The sequence below is a fragment of the Struthio camelus genome, chromosome W (genome assembly GCF_040807025.1).
Source record: "Struthio camelus isolate bStrCam1 chromosome W, bStrCam1.hap1, whole genome shotgun sequence".
Lineage (NCBI taxonomy): Eukaryota > Metazoa > Chordata > Aves > Struthioniformes > Struthionidae > Struthio > Struthio camelus.
Genome location: NC_090981.1, coordinates 42,814,909 through 42,838,421, shown reverse-complemented (window position 1 = coordinate 42,838,421; position 23,513 = coordinate 42,814,909). Strand labels below are relative to the sequence as shown.

General features: G+C 41.8%; 1 protein-coding gene across 16 annotated transcripts in view; it reads right to left on the bottom strand.

The window, feature by feature from the left end:
- Positions 1-23,513, bottom strand: part of LOC138060886 (ras GTPase-activating-like protein IQGAP2) — a 132,481-nt gene that overhangs the window by 39,980 nt on the left and 68,988 nt on the right. For 5 of the 16 annotated variants that reach the window (XM_068926157.1, XM_068926155.1, XM_068926168.1 and 2 more), the window contains 12 exons: positions 23,208-23,285; positions 21,401-21,477; positions 16,123-16,190; positions 15,648-15,761; positions 11,412-11,593; positions 11,059-11,146; positions 10,313-10,476; positions 9,682-9,769; positions 7,062-7,225; positions 6,366-6,526; positions 3,196-3,320; positions 1,347-1,510 (listed from right to left, as the gene is read on the bottom strand). In XM_068926157.1, the coding sequence (XP_068782258.1) occupies positions 1,347-1,510; positions 3,196-3,320; positions 6,366-6,526; positions 7,062-7,225; positions 9,682-9,769; positions 10,313-10,476; positions 11,059-11,146; positions 11,412-11,593; positions 15,648-15,761; positions 16,123-16,190; positions 21,401-21,477; positions 23,208-23,285 (1,473 nt within the window). The remainder of the gene's footprint in view (positions 1-1,346; positions 1,511-3,195; positions 3,321-6,365; positions 6,527-7,061; positions 7,226-9,681; positions 9,770-10,312; positions 10,477-11,058; positions 11,147-11,411; positions 11,594-15,647; positions 15,762-16,122; positions 16,191-21,400; positions 21,478-23,207; positions 23,286-23,513) is intronic. The other 11 variants (XM_068926159.1, XM_068926156.1, XM_068926162.1 and 8 more) reach the window with 6 other exon arrangements.

The following is a 23,513-nucleotide window of genomic DNA, read 5'->3' as shown; positions in this document are numbered from 1 at the left end:
AGAAAGGTCAGTTGAAGTGCCTAAGAACATCCCAAATGCTTCCAAGCTGCAAGATTTCAAGAGACCTACACAATTTTTGTTCCAAACCTTCAACGTTTGTTCCCCTTCAGCACATTTTTGGGGGAAATGCAGTGGGTGCCAGCGGGGGGACTGTGCCCTGGGAGCCCCGCAGCGGCCGCTCCTAGTGCCCTCGTGGGGAGCTCCTCGCGCAGGCACAGGACGCCCCAGCTTCGCTGCCCACGGGCAGTCTGGCCGGCCCCGGCACAGCACCCCGCGGACAGCACCTGCACAGGCGCTCTCTGCACACAGGCACCAACTCCTGCCCTTTCCAGGGCGCGCCAAGGAACCAGCATGCACTGAACGCACCCAGGCGCTCGGCAAGAGACAAGGCTTTGGGGAGCCAGGTAAGGCAGCCCGGCTCCCGTGCAAGGAACAGGCTCGTGCCCCATCTCTTTCAAGAGCTCTGACCGCGGCTGCAGATACACACGCTGTTCTCACGGCGGGCACCGCAGGCGAGGGGGCAAGGCAGCGGGAAGCCACTGCTACACACCAACGTGTGAGGGCTTTTCCAGCCGAACATTTACTTCGGGAACACGTCAGATGAATTTTAGGGGTCTTCTCCAAGCACTGGACATATTAAGTGCTGTGCTAGTAGCTTTAGCTAATCTTGCATTAGGTCATATCCTCTCTGCTCTCTGTCTATGCTTCCCCATGCTGACGCTGACCAGGGCACCGCTTTTGCGGAAGCGGATACAGGTATCATGCTGCAGCGGGTTTAGTCTTGAGGGCATGTATGAGGAAGACAGTGCTGTTAATATGACAAAGGCAGGACAGAAATACACACAAACCGTTATTATAAAACCCCAAATTTAAGCAAAGAAGGTGCCTCAATGAAACAGCTGTCAGAAGTTTGTTCGTGGAAACAAGACTCCTTTAGCTCCGCACTTCTGTCAAAAAATCTCACATCCCATTCATTTTGTAGCCTCCTGCCTGACACTAAACCTGGTAACTAGACGCTTGCACATTTTCGTAACTATGTCAAGGCAGCTGTCCGCAAGTTTTGCGATTGCTGCAGCAACCTAGCAGAATTAACAATAATCAAGGTTACATCCAGTCAGTAGTGATATACATGCAGAATACATCTTAGTATTAGTATATTGAGAATTAATCCCTTGTGCCAGTCACAGTACAAGTTGTGCTGGAAAATTTTGTCATCAGTGGCTTATTCACCACCTCATTGGCACGATGAGTCCAAACACCAGGGGGACTGGTACAGGGACGTGCTTGTAAGTAAAAAGAATTGGCATTGCAACGTTCCAACAAGCAGCAGTGTTTAAAGCTCTAACCTTGCATTTCTGTGCTTTGGCATAGTGCAGGACATCCTGATAATGCCGTGCATTTACCGGTGTCACATCTTGCAGTTTGGCTGTGGGTAACAGTAGAGCTTCTAGAGTTTTCTCAGGATTTCCTTGGTCAATTGCTTCATTAATGTGGCTGATTGCAATAACTCCTATGAAATGGAAAAGTTATTAAAAATGTAGTTATCAAAGAAAGATATAACATCTCATAGCAGATACAAACACACACAGCAGTAAAGGAAAGGAAAAAATCAAGTTACAAGAAAGCAGAGGCAGCAACAGCAGCTAATTTATTTTTGCTCAAATATTCACGTAAAGCTATTAAGTTGGACAATATTCCTTTCTCCTATAGTTATCTAGTCAACTGACTCTGCCTCTTCATAAAAATCAACTTTATCCCTGTCAAAAGAGGAAAACAGACTTCCTTATATGCAAGGCAGGACAACTCATGTGAACCTGAAGGAGAGGCATGATACTGCATGTAAAGATGTGCAACTACAAGTTGGCTTGTAGTGCTGAAAGACTCATTTTCAAGTCATTTCCGACGAGATCACTAGGAACCCTAGTTTACACAAACACGTACATACTGACCTCTGAACTATAGCATTACGTAGCAACTTAACCTCATTTCTTTAAATTTTACCTTAGCTAACCAAACCAAAAATATTTGCCTTCAGTTTCGCTCGAGTTTCCTGACCACTGGCACTCAGGACTTAAGTCAGCAAGCAACAGTTACGTCACAGCCCCCTAACCAGCTTTCTGCAGCTGTAAAGACTGGTACCAGCATTTTACAATCACAATATCCTCCCCCTGCAAACAGGGCTGAAGCAGGCTGCCCTGCGTCCTGGCTCCCGAAAGTCGTGCCAGAGCAGGGACCGAGCCCTGCCAAGGGCTTCGCCCTCACCTGTGACCGACGGCATCCCTGCCAGCATCCCGGGCGCTGCCGGCCAGCGAGGTCACACGCGTGACCTCATAAGTGCTCAGGAACCTCAGGAACGCGGGGGCTCGTTTAGGGAAACCGAGGCACCCTCCATCCACCCCGCGTGTCTGCTCCCGCTCAACAGCCCGCACAGCTTACATCGCAGAGCAGGATGAGAGCCCCCAGGCCTGCGCCCCCCACAGTCTGCTAGGTTTAGGTAGCAGCAAGCCGGCCAACCCTACTATTTCCGTAACGTAAAGCTTCTCTTCCTTGTACGAAGCACACTACCGCACACCACACCGACGGCAGCGTGGGGAGGGCCCACGCGTAATTTGTCAGGGAGCCCCTCACATTCAGCCTCAAAAATAAGTCTAAAAATAACCTCAGAAACCACTTACATTGGAAAGAGCGGGCAGAGGAAGCTACTCTCTAGACAGGAAATCAAACCATCTAAAACAAGGGCAGGGTAGGTAACTGCACTGCACAAATCCCTACCAATGCTCTTGTTGAAAACACGGGCTTGCAAATCATTTAACCCGAGAACTGCTTTCACATAGGACACCATCAGGAATTTCTGCCCTTACCCCGCTATGCACCTTGTGCTTACAAATTCAGCAAAATCCCCATGGGGAGACCACCTAGCGCGAGCGCTGAAGGATAATATCACTGCTGCCGCCGAGCGCCCAGAACCACAGCATTTCTCATGTGGCAGAAGGCAGGCATCTTAGGACACCTTTCAGCCAGCCAAAAAAAAAACTGGGAATACTTCAAGGAGCTTTAAAGACCAGCAGGTATTTGAAATTATTTCATATTCTTTTCTCTTGATCAGTGTCTGCACGAGGCCATTCAGCACAGAAATCTATGCACCAGGGACCAGACTATCACCTCTGCCTGCAACGTAGAGAAAAAATTACTTACTTTCATTTTCTTCTTGAATTTGCATATTAACCATGTCAATGCAGTTCTGGATATCATTCCAGCTTAAATAATCTTGGCCTTGAGATGAAGCCTCTGACTTAATAGACAATAGTGTATCAGCATAACTACAAGAAGATATAAAATACATTTATGTATTTCATATACAAGAAGTCATATAAAGAGTCAGTCAGATGTTCTGTCTATCATTTAGCATCTATTATTTTTTCTCAATAAATTTCACATAAAAACTCATCTCCTGCCAGAAATTATATAGACATGCAAGCTGCCTTGTTGATTCGACACATGCATTTCGGGATCCGAAAAACTGGCACTGTCCTCTCATTCAAAGCATTGTTTCTGGCAACGTGGAATGAGGGTAATGTGTCATTCCAAGAAGCTGCAGCCTATCATGCAAATACCATTTAAATAAAAGTATTTTCAAGGACACTGCTATGGTCCAGTGCGATTCTACTTTGTTATCGACAACTAATTCCTTGGATTCTGTTTAGTTTTTTTCTTTATTTTTGGGTTTTCTTTGTTTCAAAAGTGCCATGAAATATTTGATTATGGACTTAAGATGACTGATATGCAACATCCTTAAATCTCATCATACAGTGGAATTATTTGACTCCTAGAATATTTAAACATTGACAGCAGACTTAGGAGACGGCTTAAGAGAGGAAAGTAATATCATGTTATCTAGTGGCCGATGCAGCTTCTACAACAGAGGCCTGGTGGTGCCTAGTAAGCACTGTAGCTCCTGAAAAAGCTATTTCAGACATTTCTCCTCACATATGGCTTTTCCCATGATTTTTCCTCTTCCTAACTCTCCACTGAGAATTGGGGAGAAAAGCACTGTGACTTGCTTCTTTACTGTCTTCCCTGAAGACTTTTTCCTCCTCTCTTGTGGAAAAGCCATTAGGAGCATAAATACTTTTCTCCCCCGATTCTGCCCACAGAGAGGAGATGTCAGCAGTAGATATGCTGCAGGTTCCACCTCCTTCTCCTCAACACCACGCCAAAGGGGAAAGCAGCAATGGAGCTGGGTATTCCTTTTTGCTGCATGACCTTTACTGACAAGTTTGGGAGAAACTGCGGTCAGCTTTTGCAATCCTAAGTTAAAAATCAGAGTTTCTACCCCAACATCGGATAGCAGCCCCTCCTGCCCAGAAGATAGCAGTGCTCCTTGCACACTGAGGGCCATAGGCAGAAGGACGCAAAGAGCAACGCTCCAAGGGCAGGAGCTCCAGCTAACATCTGCTCGTTAGCAGCATTACAGACAGAGATGAGAGGGAAACCCTCACAATAGTGTAAATTCCTGTACACATCAGTTAAATAATTGTAAAAATCCTGGATCAAGCACGCAACTGCCACAATGTGAGACCAAATATCTATTTCAAGCAGAGGTCTGAAGTGAAGGGTTATCAGAGGAACACAGGTAAAAATCTGTTTCCTGCTCCGATTTGCCCTTCCAGCATTCAGCAGCCTGCGTTTAAGGGCATCCTGAGATGGAGGCTGCGTTGATCACCATACGTTTAATAGTCACAAACAGTCCTGTGGTCTATTAACTTATGTGGTGTATTTAGAGATCTTGTATGCTCCTTAGTGATGAGTTCCACTATTTTATTATTTTGTGAGAAGGCAGTTCCTATGTAAATTTTAAACTTGGTAATTGAAAGTTACCAGTCTTTTCTCACTCCAATTCTCATAAGAAAATAACACCTTTAAGTTAAAGGAGAAACTAGCAACTCTTATTAACCTTCCCCCTACCATGCAGTTTTTGCAGGCCTATGTCATGCTTCCTCTCAGGTTCTCTCTTCTAGGAAAGAGAGCGCTAAGTTACTTCATGTCTTCTGGTAGAAAACCACTCAACCCCTCATCTCCCTCACTGAACTTTTGCTGGCTCTACAGTATTCCTCGGGTAGGATGCAACCAAAGCATCCTACAGTACTCAGCACGTGGGTGGCAGCACGGATTTACACGACGACATTAAAGTTTTATTCTCTATTCCAATCAGTTTCTAATATTCTGCTCATATTGGCTGGCAGCCCTATTCAGGGATCGAGCCACAGTGACACCAGTCAAAAACCCAGTGCTTAGCTACAGTGGAGTCCTCTTTTGTGTGCGTACAGTGTCGTTCCTCTTGCCCACAGGTACCACCCTCACATCAGCAGAGGCAAAGCAGCAGGCGAAGCCGGCTCTGCCGCACACGTTCTCCTGCCCCTCCTCCTGGCAGCACAGACCCTTCTTGCCCGTTGACAGGGAGGAAACCTCCCTCTGTCCAAAACACCGACCTATTGCTATCCTCACTGCTCCCCCTCAAGCTTTTGAAACACAGAGCTAGGGTGGCTCTCTTAGATTAATGTCCCTTGGCAACCTGGTAAAGAGCTTCAGCGACCAGGCCGCTGTTTTCTGTTTTGCCTCGTAATGCTTTCCAGCACCGCACTGCCATTTCCACCTCCTGTGGCTGGGAGAGAACAGGTCCATGCCCCCACGCTCTCCCACACACAGCTCTCAAGTTGTAGCGCAGCCTGATACCCTTTGCACATAGGCAATGTCCTGGAAGCAGAGCGCACAGGTAGCAGCTGGCTGTGACAAGTCAGACACGTGGCTGTGACAGCAGCTGGTGGCTTCATAGCAAAGGCTTTAAGCTAATGCTGAACATGCACGTATGCCACAGCACTGTGCCCAGCTATTTAGCAGGCAGGACTGTGGTACGTTCCTCACAGGCTTTTGCAATTCTTAAACAAAAGAATTGCTTTAAGGGGCCTCTTAGACCTTAAGGCATTAAGCACATTATCTCATTCCAAAGATCTTCCTTCAGTATTGCAGAGGTTACTGATTCACAGTTTCCAGCTACAGTTGGTTCGTGTATTAGTCTGCAAAAACACTTGTTAGAACTCAGTGTTTACTTTCCAAGAACATCTCTCCTCCACCTTGCATATCCTCTGCCCTCAAACATTTGAGGCTGTGATGGCCTATAGTTACAGAAACACGACTAGCTTGACATCTGTAATACTTTCTCTTATTAACATATTACACGTATTTGTCTCGCAACCCTTTTAACTTCACAACCAGAACACACAGGACAATTCACCTAGTAAAATGCCCACTTATCCTTTCACTGAAGTTGCCAAGTCTCATCCAGACAAGATAAAATGAACTTTTACCGTTGAAAGTTTTCTTCTTCCAGATTATTGAAGCCAATACATGGATTTCTGAGGTGATTCTTTACTGTTAGGATGTCCTTATTTTCCAAGGCCTGGTTTAGCAACACAACAGCTGATAACATTTCTACAGCAATAGACAGTTCATCATGTGCCAGGTAATTCTGTAGGACAATAATGTGCCTCAGTCAGGAAGCTAAACAAGCAGTGTAACAAATTTGGAGTTACACAATCCAGATACCATCAAGGAGATAAGATTTGATTTAAAAAATCTGAAGTGTGAAGACAAGCTTCCTAGCCACAGAAGTGTCAGAGCTTACTCAGTTTGCTACCCATTCTTCCTATCATCAGCCTTTTCCTTTTTTGCCCCACAGACCCATCCATTCTAACCTTTCCCTTTTATCAGGGTACTTCTTTCTACACAAGATGAAAACAGAATTAGTCCTCAGAGTAAGAGCATGCAAAAATTAAAAAAGGTCTGTCGATTTGTTGCAACACAAGAGCTCAGCAGAGCAAAGTGTGTCAAGAAACAACTTCTATAATTCAACATTGCTTATTCCATCAAAAATAGTCATGCAATATATAACCACGGCAAGAGTTTAAGTCTGATATTTTACATGATAAGATGTTATGTTTGTGCTCTTTCATGGCTTGACTATGTAACATCAGAGAGCAGGTCACAAGCTTTTTCACTCTTACCACAGCATTCTGTTGTTGAAGGTTGAACAGCTCAGTCTGATAAACAGCAGCAGCAAATGAGTGAACAACAGGCAACTGGGCCTCCGGTTTCATCAGTGCAACCAGTGTTTTACTAGGATCACAGTTACGAATTGCAGTATTGATATTGTCAACTGCTATAAGTTCTAGAGAACAGCAGGGAAAGAAAAACCTATTAATTTTCACACGCCATTTGCTCTTTTATGTCATGTAGATGACAATTATGTTATCCAAAGAACATCATTTGCTGTCACGGGAGAAAATAAAGGTACACACAAGGTTCTTCAAGACACAATCTGCCGAATGTTGCAAAAAACAGTGTCTGTTCAGAAGCATGCAGTACGTAACTGACTGGAGGACTTTGAAGTGCCTGAGTTTTTAGGCATTAGAGACCACCTAATGTATCTTTAATCCCAAACAATGACCTGACCCATCCCAATAAGAAGGATCTAATGTTCCTTTCGTGTTTGCTTGTGACAAGTAGTGCTTGGTATGTCAGCTCGAACACACCAGTGTCACTTCACCTCAAATGCTCTCTCCCATCTGTGTTTTGTTTCCTCCCTCTCCTCCTCCTTTGAGCAGGACCTAACTTAGCTAGAACAAGTCTATCCTGTAACACCAACGACATTTTTACCATCTGGGTTTCAGGAGGCCTGGTAAAAGGGGCCAAGGACCAGGAAGGTTGGAACTGTCAGTAGCTAAACTGAGGAAAAGACGTGCTGAAGCTTTCCTTAATTCCTCTGTGCACCACTGCCCATTCATTTAACTGTCTGAGACTTCAGTCCTCACAAGCACAGCCATCTGTCCTCTTCTCTACAGCTCAAACTTCATATTAAACAGATTTCCATGAAGAAGAACGACTGCAAGCCTTCTCAGTGCACAAACAGCTCGTCTGTTTTGCTTTCTGCTGGACTGACTTCCGTAGAGGTTTGAACTCCAGCAGAAAATGCTGAAGAACACTTTGCACCTGGGCAGCCACAGAAACCTTACAACACCCCTTAGCTTAGTCACAGCTCCTGTACTTGCACGGCTGGAGGAGCCAACTCTGAAGAAACCCAGCCCAGGACACACCCAGGAACAAGTTACATTAAGATACCACTTCAGTCTTGCGCAAAGGGAAACAATCTTGAAGGTTAGAGCACATATGGCAGAATAAAGAATGGCAATTATGCAAATGTCATTTCCATCAGTAAAATAACCCCCAACTCCTCCACCTTATCTTACGGCTTTTCTTTGCTATTATCTAGGGCATGTTTTTAGTCACCACTAACTGCTCAAGCCTGTACAAGACTGCTTGCACCGTGGACACCATCCACATTTCGTACATGGAGCAGCACTCAGATCATATTATACAATACGCAAGCTTTGAAAACCTTCCTAAGTAACCAGGCCCACTTAAATAAACTCTTCTCATTTCAATTGCTCTGAAGCATGGTCACATGTTGTTCTTGACAGCTCTCTTTTTTGCTATTCTTGAGGTTAGAAAAAGCAAAAGGCTCTTAAAGCTACTGCATGCATGTTTTCTTAGAGAAAAAAAGTGAAGAGTAAAAGACTCAACAAAACTAGACTAACTGGGTAGTCAGTAACTAAGCCTTTGATTTCCAGTTTAGAAGCAAAGCATGCAACTTGCAAACCAAACTCCATTTAAATTCTTCACGCTCCAGTAACCAAAACTGCTATTTCTTCCTTTTTAATCAAACGTAAGAAATAAATCACTTTCCAAATCACTGTTACTATACTTCATACATCACCATTTTCTTTCCCATTTCCTTCACAAAGGAGCAACTCTTTTATAGGAAAGTCCTGCACACCATGCCTACCCTAGGCTAACATTTCATGCATTAAGTCAAGCTTATCTTCTGGCTTAAGTTTACCTCACAGTACCACCCTTAAGTCACATTACAAAAGCGATTAGCCTGGGTCCAAAGCACTGAAAATAATGCCAGAGACAAAACAGCCACTAAGCCATGCCAGGTGCAGCATGAAATGACAGCAGTTTAACCAAAGCTGAATCTCCTAGCAAAGCAGCTTCCAGTCAAAAGAAGCAATTGCCAATACACGCACTGCAAATTTAGATCCCCCTTAACCATATTTGTAAAAACTAACTTTTGTATTTTAGCATTTCACTGTGACATTCTTAGCAGGCTAGGAACAGATTAGAGATGTGTATCTAAAAGTGAGAATAATTTTCCTCTGCTATGTGATTGCAAAACATTCTTCCATTTGATCATTCTGTTTTAACTCTACAAGGATTGTGGTCACTCCCAAGTGGAGGTTAACACTGTGCAGATGAGTATTTGTTCAAGCCATCAAGCCATGCATTGTGTTCAGTTTAAGTCAATGTGTTTATCAGTAGCTGAAATAATTCAAAGAAAAAAGTGTTAGCTACCTCAGATAAAAGAATATATCCAACGCAGCACAGATTGGTGACTTGGCAATTGTGACACTAAGAAGAACAGTAACAAAAGTAAAATGCAATGCATATGGTTTCAGTTTCAGAAACCGTGTTTACATGCAAGGAATGGTGGATTCAACTGATCAGCTTAATTAACAAATTAATGAAACGGTGATGGTAAAAACGAATATTAAGATATTTACTCACTAAGCTTGTGAGCCTCAGCTTCCGCATTGGCAACACTAACTTCTTTCTGTATTTCACTTTTGTCGAGCATATTTGGAAACCCTGCTATCTAACAGATCAGAAAAAGAGATTCAATTATGCTTTAAAATATATTGGGGGAAGAGGGATAAAAATCCTTTGATGGAACACTAGGATTGGAGTGTACTATTGGCCGAGTGTCAAATACAAAGGTACATTTAAACCCAGCATTTATTTTTCCCCATGAATTTCTTATTTTGATCTTATTTGAAATGATGAATTTTCTCCTAAAAGCTCAATTGCTCCAATACTCTTCCTCCAGTGTTACCGCTTCAATACCACCTTTTTTTGTTGCACTCAAATTTAAAATTCATTTTCAAGCATGGTATTGGGGTTGTATGCTACATCTCAAGTTTTCTTTTTACACCTGAAGTACTAACTTCTTATGAGTGCATCATGCATTTTACAGCGAATGCAACTAGTTTGCTATTGATTAGTAAATCAGTTATTTTTAATCCTTTATAAAATTGCTCCATAAGTGATGCTGGGTATAGAGTAAGGTATTTTATCTTGATTAATCAGGGGAAAAAACTCAAGCTGATGTGTCAGGACAGTACCCATTCCATTCAATTACCTGCATTTTCTGTTCTTTAGAATCACACAATTGCATTAGGTACCATGAGGAATTTTGCGGCAGAACTTCAAGTAGGCTCAGAGCAGGACGGTTCAAACCTGCCATCAGCGCCACTTCATCTTGCCGGTCAATAGCCTCATTCACTTGGACTAAAGCTATATGAACTGAAATGAAAACAATGCTTATAAACAGCAAATATGCTTTGCAAAAAAAAAAATCCATTGCTGTCGGCATCTCATATTTTGTAAAAGCCAACTAGAGGGTCAGTCTTCATCCAGCAGAGGATTACTTTTCAAGACCAATTCTACTGAAGGAGTTTCTAGCTCAGTATGAGCTCATGTGGGAGCAGTTCACCCACAGATAACTTTAATGAATGGACACTTATGAATGAATTTCAGGTCTATATAGAAGAGGGGGTCAAAATTTACAGAATTCCGCACACAACAGGAACTCACAAACATAAGGAAACAAAAGCAGGCAAAAACGATATGATCCTGAACTGTGGAGTCCTTTCAGCAAAAAACAAACGCACAGACAATAGTCCCCAGAAGATTAGCAAAGAAGGAGCAGCAAGAAAAAAAAATCCACACTGTTGTAGACAGACATTAACTACTTCAGCGTGTGTTAACGAATTTCCACAGAAATATTTTGTTTATCCCTGTGGATTCAAGTCAGGTTAAAGCTTGAGTCTGGAAAATCATTTATGTTGTACGTGCACACTTTCATAAGGATCCAGAATGGCTTACTATTGATCTTATTGATATTGCCTTGAATCTCAGCTTGTGTCAGCAGCTCTTCATAGACATCTCTCTCCTCTTCTGAGATTGTGCCATTCTAAAAAAACAAAATCTTTGCTAGTAAATAAAAAGTTTGCAGACAGAACAGCAATTAGCGTAGCCATTAAAACTGAATGAACTGACATATTTACTGGTTTACTTGTAAATGAATATTTGTTGACAACATGAATCAAAAAATTGCACTTTGTGGTCACTGGCTGAGCAACATTTAAAGCATTTCTGCCTCCTGTAAAACATTCATGTAAAAATAGTATGAAAACCATGAATGAGCATACATACTGTGAGTGCTAATAAAATACCACTACCTTAAGTCTTGCATTTGACTCTTTTCTCCTTTTAGCTTCAAAGAGTTCGTCCTGATATTCCTGTGCAAGTTCCTCATCCACGTTAAGCAACATTGCATTCGGGTTCCTCAGAGTTACAATAGTCTGCTCTGCTATTCCCTTCTCAATAGCTTCATTAATTGCTATTACTGCAGCATGCACTGAAATTAAAAGCAAAATCCAATATTTCAGGAAGCAATGAAAAATACTTAATTCAAGTGCTTTCGATTCCTCTCCTCCCTTTTTTTAAAAAAAAGAACAAAACAATAACATGCTATTGGCATTATAAACGCATAGCTTGCTTTCTTAGATCTTGCGAAGTTGTCAAGCAACAAGAAATGACTTAGCTGTTGTTGCAAGACAACAAAATAATTCTATTTAAGAATAGAAGTAAAAGAACCAAAGAACTACAGTTTGTATGTATGATCATGTGAGCAACTTAGCAGTGGCTTGTCATATCCGTGCACATTTGCACAGCTGCCCCATGCATGTTCTCAGTTCCTTTAGCTTAAACCCCTGGGATTGCCACCCACCTCACTCAAGACACTTGCATAATATACCAGGTTGGAAACAGAGTTGGAAACCTTCCATATCATATATTCCTCATATCCATCTATTATTTGTACTGTCACTGTTTCTTCTGATCTATTTGAAATGGATGTTTAACATGTACATAACAATTTATATATTCCCCTTCAGTGTGCCCCACTCCTGATGCTCAGCTTAGATGACAATAACACAAACACTCAATGCTTGCTCCAAGGTAGCTTTGCTAGCATGTCACTGTCTGTTCTACTTTTCCCCCTCTTCTCCTAGCTAGGAGGTACTATAGTCATAAATCGTTTTACTGACAGAGAATAAGACTTACGAGTTGCAGTTCATTATGCAAGACCTGTGTTACTTAGAAGGCGATCATGTGCAGGAACTGAAAGCACATTTGGTATCATTTCTCTTATCTAAGGGATCTTGCATGTCCATAAAGACATAAGGGACATACAAAAGTATCATCTAAAGTAACTGTATCTGAAAGATTCCACACAAGAGCACAAGGACATTCAAACTCCATGAAACCTGTCCCCAGAAAACAGCTAAAACTTCCCAGGCAGAGCTAGGGAATTGCTTAGGATGAACCATCTCCTTTCCTTACTGAGGTCCCCCCAGACCAGGAAACAGAGGAAGACAGGGACACTGGTGTGCTGGACTCCAGTTCTGTCACCTGCAGAGCTGTGGGACAGCAACAGACTTCAGACAGGGAAGAACAACATCCAAAGGGCATCTCAGAGTTCCCCAAAAGTTACTGGCATAGGAAGATTGGCAAAAAATCTCATAGCACTTCAGTACACCCAGACAGCTCACTAACATTGCATTGCTGCTAAATCTCTCCTTTGAGAGAACAGAGCTTCTATGAAAGTACAAACCAAAACTACCTGGCAATTAAGTTAGATATAGAAAGTCCTTTTGGGGAAGTGCCAGTCCACCCCTCCGAGGTGCACCCTGCACACCGCTGGACCCCGAGGAGGAGCCTGAGATCAGTTTCGAGGAAGGGCATCCTCCAGAACTACAGTATGTCCCAGTCGCAACAGCAGCTGCTAGACAAAATATCCAGGGTATTGCCTAGTGGCACCATCCATCTCAAATATTTTACAGGTGTTACTGTATATAATGTAATTCCTGATAAATACTTATCTAGATACTACCCTGGAAAAGGAACACTAGGTGACCTGAGATCTTTTCTATTTTCTGCAGTTCTTCAATACACACCTAGTGTGCCCTTCCCATTTATCACCAGAGCAGCTTGTCTAGAATTAATTTTCAAGTCACCAGTGAGACGCCGGGGGAACAGGGAACACCATCTTTCCTCTTCTATCAACAGTACTTTGAAATTTACTTTCTAGGTGGCCACCTAGCATGATTTTGCTAAACCTGAAAAGAATATTCAGTAAAAGAATTTTTCTTCCGATTTAAATGTAATTGAGGGCTTATACATGAGCTTAGAGCCTTCAATTCCTTTCAGCATATTAAGAAAATTAAAGATGCTTGTCAATGATTAGGACACTTGAGTTTTTAACAAGATCAAGGAATGCACAAGTATAATGAAGTAAAACACAAGAGTAGACCACTGGAAGTTGAACACTAAAGCATAAAATGAAGCTGTGTGTTCTCAGAGAGGGCAGTTACTGGAACAACTTGCCTAGTTATTGGTGGATCTTCCATTGCTTGGCATTAAATTCATGACTGAAAGTTGTTCTAAAAGAATTTCCTCTAGCTCAATTTAGTAGAGCAGCACAGGATGAACTGAAGCAGCCTGCACGATGGAGGAGGTGCAAGCAGAGAGCCACCCTGGTTCATCTTGATGTTGGAAGATATCACCCCCGCGCCCTCATGCAATAGCACATGTATCGGAAGGATGCAGCCTCTCCCATTTATGTAAGATACCTCCCTGACAGGAACAGCATGCTTTGGAAGCAGCATGTTAGACACTTCCCTCTTGCAGGGCTTCCACTTCAATCCTCACAAGCATGTGACAGCTCCCATAACAGATATTTCCTGCTCTGGGGCAAGGCATGTTATCTATAGCACACTTCTAGCCCTAAGAACCAGAGCCAGCATCAGCAAAGCTTACTTTTGTATGGGACACTGAAAACACTTCAGAAGTTACAAAAATCTTTCAGAAAAAGGAAGCTGCAGCCCTTTCAACTCTGGGGGAGGAAGGAAGCTTACTGGAAAAGTGTTTGATTGTCACTAAATCTCTGAAAATTTGCAAAACAAACAAAAATCAGCAGACAAAGCATCCCTCCTTTCAAAGACAATATTTTACAAGTGCCTTGGCAAAAGCATGCACAACATTACGCTATAGCGTAGGCTCCAAAAGATACAACACAGGATAAATCAACATGAGGAAGCATGTTTCAAATTAAGATTTGGAAGCTTTAGCCCATATTTTAAGTAATGATCTGAAGCAGCTTATTTAAATTTTGCTACTTTGCCATTAAATACTTCGCAAGGTCTAACAAAGTTGTGATGCAACTTAATTATAACAGCTTTTTATTTTGCCCTGTGTTTAAAGGTTAGCCTACAGCACTGTTGTTGGTTTTATCAATGATCCACTGTACTGCTGAATGCTCTCCTCTGGCTCTTCTGTTCTTCAGGTTGCTCCTCTGAATAGAGGCAGTATTTTCAAAATAAAGTAACTAAGCTCAAGCATGAATTTAAGTGGACGTTTATTTGATGTCATTTCAGTTCAAGTAATTTCTTTTTGTTTTTTAATTTCATTCCACAAAGGAATTGGAATATAGAAGACGACACATGGATAGGCTTGGGCAAGAAGAGGCATTTAATTTTTCTTTTAATTGGAAGCTGTCCAATATAGATTTAAAAGTACCAGCACCATGCATCAAATTACCTAAAAAGAAACAGCTTATTTCTGATGCTGCAGTGGCAAGTGCCCTCCAGCAGAGCTTTCCCCCACTGTGGGGCATGTCAGCAGTCACAAAGCTGCCTGTGGAGGCAAGCAGTTCCTCTACATGCCCACTACAAGCCACCATACAGGAGAAAGTGGTCCATCTAGTCCAGTGTTGTCCTCATAGCAACCTGACCAAGTGTTTTCATAAGCAGCCCAACACAGGCTGGAGGCACAGAGAGGATATCTTGTTCTAAGGAAGGTCTCCCCCAACTGAGTACTTAGGGAGACTTGTGTTCAAGTTAAGCCAGTCCTTAAGTTTCCTTGGCGTTTGTGATGACTGTGTTAATGCTGTTACCATTAGGCTAGCAGTTCAGCCTAATTACGCAGTGAAGCACCTCTGACATTTCACTTCTCATTTGATACTTTTCACTTTTATTCAAGATGCTGTCTTCATTGGCCCTTCGTACCCCGTGGTGTGGAAGCACAGAAAAAGCTCAATTTGTCATGTCAAAAGCATACCAGGTACCAGGACACTAAGCGCAGGTACAAGCTGGTAAGACAAATCTTTATTCCTGTCAAAGATATATGTCAATGCAGATACGTAAGAGAAGATGTTTTCTGCTCGAAAATGCAGACTGACAAATTGCAAAAGGCCTTATAACAATAACGCAATGTGATAGCCAATGAACGCTTAATAAATACCAAAAACTATAAGAGATGGCAAACTAGATGAATTAACAATAAATAGATAGAAAGTAATTTAAAGTTCTGTCAGTGTGTTCAGTAAAAAATAGAAAAGAAACCACACTTACATGCAGCTTCATCCACTGATAATTCACTGGCCAGAATCCCACCGATTTTACTAAAAGATGGCATCTGTATACCATACTTCTCTAGCTCCTTTCGCATGTTGCTGATTTCTTCCTCTGTTTATATATAAAAAAGAACTATTAACAGAACCAAACCTGAAGAATTTCTTTATGAATCACCATATCGACAAATACACATGCAATTTCTTAAAAGTCTGTGACTAGGGATTAACAGTTTTTCTTCCCCATTTTGAAGGAATCTCTAAGACATGACAAGTATTCCACGTAAATTCACCCCCTTCCATCCTTCAGAGATTGACATTAATTAAAAACAGCAGCCTCCCACCTGTTTAATTAGGATGTGTTCAGGACAGCCTTGGGGGAGGAGAAAGAACATAATGGGAAATATGTACAATGTTAGCAGATTTAGTGGCTGAAGAAAATTATCTAATGTATGATTAGATAAGCAGTTCATTACCTGTGAAGTCCACTTTTCCCAGCAGGTCCTGAATTTGTGGTGCTAATCCTAGTTTGAATAGATATAAACTGCAAAGAAGAAAATTAAAATAAAAAATCCTGCATGTTTGTTGAGGTGTCTGCTTTCTGCACAAGTGAAACAAATGTTTGTATTGGTATAACTACCACTGAAATTCATTCTTTGATCCTTGACTTTTCCATGGATAGATACGGAATAAACCTATCTACAATTTTCTTTACGCTGCATTTTAAGTCCTACAGAAAGAGGAGTCTTTTTGACTTGAAGATGTTTCAAGGAAGCGTCTTTAAAAGAGACACACTGTCAATGTATTTCAGATCACAGGTGATGTGTAAACAAGTACAAAACCTTAATGGAAGATAATTAAAAAAATCAAAACTAGCATTGGGAAGATCAAGTTATGAAGGCACTTTAGTACACCTTATAGTTTTGGATCTATGTACTGTTTCAAGTTAAGCTATTACATCCTTATAATCGACAGCTGAAGATAGATGCACACAAATCACTGACACCCTTGTTACTTAACATAGATGAACAAGGACCTGTATGCCCATCCACGCTCCTCAAAACATGTTTGTCATTATTTTGCTTTTGGAACATGAAGCAAGCTCAATGTAAGAGGGCTCTCCAGGAACTAAGGCTTTTGTTTCAGCATAGCATGAAAACCTATACTAATTATTCCTAAAGCTCTGTAGCAGTATCTGAAGAACAGCTGAGTAAATACATATTTTATCTATATCTCTCCAAAACAAGGCAGATATTTATCTACAAAAAAAGGAAGTTTCTATAATTTATCAGTGAAACACACAATGAACAAGTGAATTTTGTGAGCAGGGCTCAACTCTCAGCAGGTAGATTTTAAAAATAAAATGCTTTAATAATATTCTTCCAGGAGGATTATTTTGTCCCTCTCTCTTTTTTTGATGCCTTTACCCACAACTTCATGTGCTGCAGTTGGGCATTGTGGCTTGAGGTTTTGCTGAGGGGCACATTTCCTTTTCGGTTTTCTTTTAGCTACTCCTGAATTGCAGGATGAGATCTCAAAACAAGTATTAGCAGCTGGTGCATTTATTTCTGTGCACAACAGTCAGTATTTTGTCTGTCATGCTACCATGGCTGCTTCTGCACCCTGTCACAATGTGGACAGAGGCAAAAAACACATCCCACATTCGCAAGAGACTTCTGACTGCTGCAGCCCTCCCAATCATTGCAACTGCTATTTTTACCTTTCAAAGCAGTCTTAAATGCAACTTAACTATACCAGGACAAAAATACCCAACTATAGTATCTATTGAACTAGGTCCTCCCTTTATCCTAAACTGCCCACCCATCTTTCCATGCAGGCTTTAAAAAAAGTTTTTACTGTAACTTGAAGGCAAGGGCACAATCCCAGCTACAGTGCTCGCAGCACAGGGTGTTGGACCAGTGGTTACAGAAACCAACAGCACCGCAAGGGCGCGTGGGCTTTTTGGGGGTCGCTATGCTGGGGAGATGCAGAGAAGAAGTGGTCTGAACTTTAGGGAGTCCTGGTTTTGCCGTTTAGCACTGCAGGAGGGTACCAAGGACTTTACCCATGCGCTCCTTTGTTCGGATAAACTCACTAGCCACAAGATGGTGCTGAAAATTTGCTGCAAGTCTTGCATGGGGCACACAGAGGCTTCCAGCCTGCAGTCAGGTATAAATTCACTTGAAAAACAGCAGGCTTAACACTTTTATAGATGTAACTTGAACTTTAGAACACCCATATAAAAATCACAATCAGCGGGACCAGGGTTGAGAAAGCTGGATGGATATGAGGCACCAGGAGCAAGAGAAACAGAAAGGGGAGATGGGAACTCCCAGGTGCAATTCCCTTGGTGCTGCCCACCCACACACACACTCCAGTTCTGATGAACCAAAGGTTCTTGGATCTTGTTGTTAAGCTTAGGTCCTGCATAACACCATCCAGTTTTTTCATGCCTATATTTGTTATACTGTTAAAAAAGTGTGTTTGTTATTGCCTCACTTCCTAGGAAAAATAATGTTTTGACACTGTCAAGCTTCAGAGGGATAGTTTGTCCAGAACACAATGATCTGGTTCCAAAGAGTATTTGCAAGCTAAATATTTAAGAAAAATTTTTCTAAGCACAGCTATTTAGGAAAAAGAATCATTGTTTGCATTTTACTTCAAATGAAACAGTTCTTAACTTCATTTAGCCCACGTGCTGATCCGAATCAGCTTTTATAAGAAAAGTGGTGCAAGAAATGAAAACTAAACCTTTGTATTTTCAAGTCTAGTCTTAACTATCAGTGTTTCAACCAGGCAAAAAAGCCTAGGAGTAATTATATTTAACACAAATCTAGAAATTGTTTGCCAGGACACTCCTTCCCAGACAGAGCAGTGATGGATTTGACAGTGCAAGTCATTTCACATATTCTAAGGGAAATGTTCTCCATTTCAGGCTTGAACCAGAACACTCATCTTAAAAACATATTTAAACCATTTTGCTTAGAGTCATTGCCTGTCTTCAGGCCCTCCATCTGCTCAAAGACCAGCAAAACCTTAAAGAACCAAAGATGTTCCCTGCAGAGTGTTAACATTTCAGATGTCAAAGAGACACTGTGGGTAGATGGGACTTCTTGCTTGCATTACCTAGAGTTAAGGCTATTTTACACTTAAAGGACCCTTTATAATTTTAGCAGCTTTAAGCATTTCAATTAAATTATGCACATTGACTGTGCTTCAGTCTGAATTCATTTTGGAAAGCCTCAACTAAAAATGGATTTATGATTTCCAAGAATGAGATGAAGATAAAATATCCTGTGTTTAAAAAAATTCTTGTAGTTTTGTTGGAAAGCTCAAGGATCCTAATGTTTGAGTAACAACTTGATAACAGCTCAGAAAAAACAAAGTTTTTCACCTCTCAGAAAGGGTGCTCAGTTTTCCCAAGTTATAAGATGCTCTAAGATGCATCAGAAGATGCATCAGATCTCTAAGATGCATCAGAATTTAGCATTTAAATCCTGCGGTGATTCTTCATATAGCAATCATGTTCATTTGCTACAGATGCAAAGGGGAAAAGTTGGCTTGCTCTTTCCGGATGCTGTGGTGCCAGACAGAACAACAGGGACACCAGCTTTTCTAAACTCAATAGCTACTGCACTAATTCTCAGGCAGCCTGGAGAGGATGCCCTGACAAACGCGAAGGACTGAGCAGGACACAAAGAGGCAGCAATACACAGCGCAGGATGAGGAGAGTGCAGGTCAGTAATTCCAGCAGCAGCAGAACTGGGAACAAAACTGCAGTGCCAAGTCCCTCTGGTGCCAGCACAACTGGCTGGAATATCCCCTCCCTAATTGCTGTCGCCAAGGCTGAGAACTTGACTGCACCTGATCTGCTTTCTATGTAGTTTGCATGAAATTCAACACAGATTCTGGAGTCCGAGTTGAAAGACAATTGCGACATGCATTTTAGGAAAAGGCATGCAGATAAATGAAGCTTGACAACCCTTTGAGTCTCACATCCTGCATGTGATGAACACACAGGGCTCTGTGCTGTCTTGGGAAAGTCTCATAAGCAAAAGCATCGCAAGTGCTTCCCCCCTTCCTGAGACTCGATACATTTGATGTATTTTACATAAAGCCTATTTCTAAAATTGTAACTCAGAACTAAAGTCAGAGTTACAGCTTTGTGCTGGTATGTGTCAAGGAAAAGACAAGGTAAACAAGATAAACTTTGAAGTGAAAGCCAAAATAACACACTGACCAGTTCTCATAGCAGCATAAATCCTGGGACAGGTCAGGCTGGAAAAAGGAAAACTCCTACCCAAAGGCCAATCCACTGCAAAATGCAGTTCAAGAACAAAAAGTTACATTACCATTACAGTCACTAGACAGGTCTTAAGGAGTTATCTCAAGGATGGCTTATTATTCACGTTTCACGTAACATTCAAATCTGCAGCTGATGAAGTCCTCCACACATGAGCAAACAAACATTTGCAAACCTCATTGTGTTCCACCCCTGCAAAATATCTGAACAAAGACGGTGACATCAGCGGAGGGGAACGCAGCCCACCATTTCAGCCTGAGCTGTTTAGCATTAGGAGCCCCATGTGTCCACTTCAGGAAATCGCTTCAAGCTTACATAAGACACTTGCTGACAGAAGCGACTGCGCTACACAGTTTTGGACGATAGCTACCCTCAGACAATCCTGGTGATGCTGCACAGTCAGTAGTACACCAGGCATAATAATTTCAAGTGGCCACATTCGTCACAGCTGACAAACACAAGAGTTGCCAATTCCAAGTACTCAGCATTTGAAAGAAATGTGTTGAACTTTAGTAGTATACCTTGTTTATTGGTACACACGCACTGTGTGCATATAAGCACCAGTGAAATGCTGGTGTGTGCATCATTTCAAAGATTAGACTGTAAAATGTTTCAATAAGAGCATATATTGTGTAGTTTCTGACCTATAACCCTGGGGCAGTTGATGTGCCTATGAATGCCATTAGGAACATGGAAAGGAGAGAGCTTGGGGCATAAGTTAGCTATGCCTCTGCAAGCCTAATAGGTAAGAAGAAAGTTATGAAAGAAAAAGATCTCCATGTGCAGGAAATGAGCTAGGAGAGCCACAGAAGGGAGGAGCTGTCTGCCAACACCACCACCACTCACACCAGGGACAGGATGAGGCAGATGTTCTGTACTTTTAGAATTAAGCATCACAGGGAAACACTTAAGGCAAGACGAAAAAAATCTTAAGCTGTATTTCAGTGATGTAACCAACACCTTCCTGACTTTGCATTACATCAAAGAGAAAGTTGTTCAGAACTTTTAAACCTTGGAAAATGTTACATTTCAGATAAATGACCTCAGAATACATTAATTATTTGCTCCTCTTTTGGGATAGGTCTTGAGGATCAGTTTCACTCCCTGATGAGCACTTCTGCACTGTGGTTATACTGATCTTTTGCAAAGGTTTTATTCATTTGTTTGAAGTACATAGTAAGAGAAAAAACAAAGTGACACATTCATGTTTAGTGAGGAGGAAACTATGTATGTACACACTGAGAGAAGGATGTCTACATTAAATTCAATGGTCCTTCATTTCTATTTTAAAATGAATTTGCCAATAATCCTGACAAAGTTCAGCTTACATTTCCAATTTTAAATTAGTGAACTTCTAATTCGTGACAAATTCTGACATACTGGTTACCCATTCTAGACTTACAATCCTAAATTTGCCAGTTACTTTAACAATCATTCCCATTACCAGTTACCTTAAAGCATGAATGCAATATATCATTCTAGGTATGTTTTTCCTATCGTAGACATCTGTCGTCTCTGGATAAAAGATCTAAAAAAACAAAGAACAGGCAGTTAAAGAAGAACAGAGATTACTGGGCAGAAGGGTAGCTAAAATGGGCTCTCTTTAGAACCATATCTTTGAATTATAGAAGATTAACTGTTATTCATAACTTAATAACTGTTAGAGAAGATTAACAGTTATGAATTAAGTCTCTTCTGAGGCCCTACATTTTAATTTATCAATTATTTCATTTTCATAAGGAACATTTTAATGAAGCACAGAAGTTACTTAATAGAAGGAAAAATGTGGAAGATAGGCAGATAGTATTTTAGCACGGTTTTTAAAAAGTCCTTTGGCAAGAGCTCAGCAAGTAGAATTTGTCCTCCTGTAGACACCAAACCCTAAGATGTTGTTACAATTTACAAAGCTTCATTATGAACCATCCCCATCAAGTACAGTTTAAAAATACTAAGTTCTAATCATCAGCATCCCCAACTCTGTAAATACTGCTACCATTTACAGAGAAAGATATTCAGATAGAGAAATGTGAAACAATTTAGCCAAAAAGTCATGTCATAAGTTCCAGTTCTGGTTCTACCAATGATTTGTTCCTGGCCTTGGTCCCAGTCTGAGGTTCCAGTCACTAAACACTTTCTCCAAGAAAATAAAATAGATGGCTCAGGCTCAGCTAGCCGTGAGAGCTGGCAGCGACTCCCATTGCACAGGCCTGGTGCTCAGAGCCGCCCAGTCCCACATTTAACAGAACAAGACAATAGTAAGTGGAGAGCACGGTGCCCTCTTCACCATTTGGGCACAACAGCTTTGGCAGACTGGGGAAACCTTTCAGCCGTGACCCTCCTCAGCTACAGGAGTGAAACCTTTCAGAGAAGGAACGGCAGGGTGCAAATCAGCCTGTTAGACAGCAGACCGAAGCAGCTAGCCAGCGAGTACAGCCAATAACACCCGGTCTAGAAGAGGCAGGACCCCCTTGTTCCCCACATCTGTACAGCATTTCTGATGGTAGCTACAGGTTTCCCTTTCCAGCCATGGGGAAGCCCACCTGCCAGGTGGTCCACAGGGAAACAAGTGCTCGCTTCGGGCTGTGCATGGGTACCAAAACCTTAGAACAGCAGAGCGGATGTTTCTACACAGCCCCTTCTAAAAAAATTTTCAACCAAAAAAAGACTCACTGGTGCCCAGAAACAGCAGCAGAAGGGGAACATGACAAGTGGAGACCAACAAGAAGGAAGATAAACATGAAAGGTGACCCAGGAAAGCAGCTGCAGGAACAGGACCAGCACAGCCATGCAGACACACTGGAGGGTGCAAGGACAGTCTAGAAACAGGGCAGAGGCAGAGAAAACTAGGACACACATGAAGAGGAAAAGGCAGCAAGAACATAACAAGAGGTAGTAACTTAAAGGAAGCAAGTATGTTCAAGTTTCCCATTTTAAACCATGCTCCACACAGGCCCCTGCTGAGAGGCTGTACTAACAGTAAGATGTAGTTAAAACAGTACCAGCTTTCCCATTTGATTTCCCAGGACAGAAGTAGCCTGAGCACCTCCACCCACAGCACTCATCTTCCACCGCTCAGGCACACCAACAGCAATACCACATAACCAACACTGCTTTCAGCATTACCTTCTCTTTAGATTTGTTTCCTGAACTAGCCTTTCCAGAAGAGTTACTATAAGCAACTACTTATATTCAAGCGAATGAAAGGAAATCTCACTGAGTCAGTGCCTTGAGTCAGTTTGCTGTAGTTTACATGCTTACCTTGGGTAGACCAATGGACTCCATTGCCCTTAACCATTGCACAGTATTATCAGTGTGTCGAAAATGAAGGCCTGATCTCTGTTGGAGCCATGGAAGGAAAAGAAGAAAGATGAAGAATAATGCAAAGTAAATTCCCTTATTATCGACCCTCCTGTTGCTTCCCAATTTTATACTCCAAAGAAGAGTTCAGAGAATTTTCCCTAGCTTGATCTGGAGACCAAACCATCACCACTGCAACCCTGTGAGTGAAGAAGCATAACACATAACAGCAACATGCTATCCATCTCATTTTCTTATATCACTTAA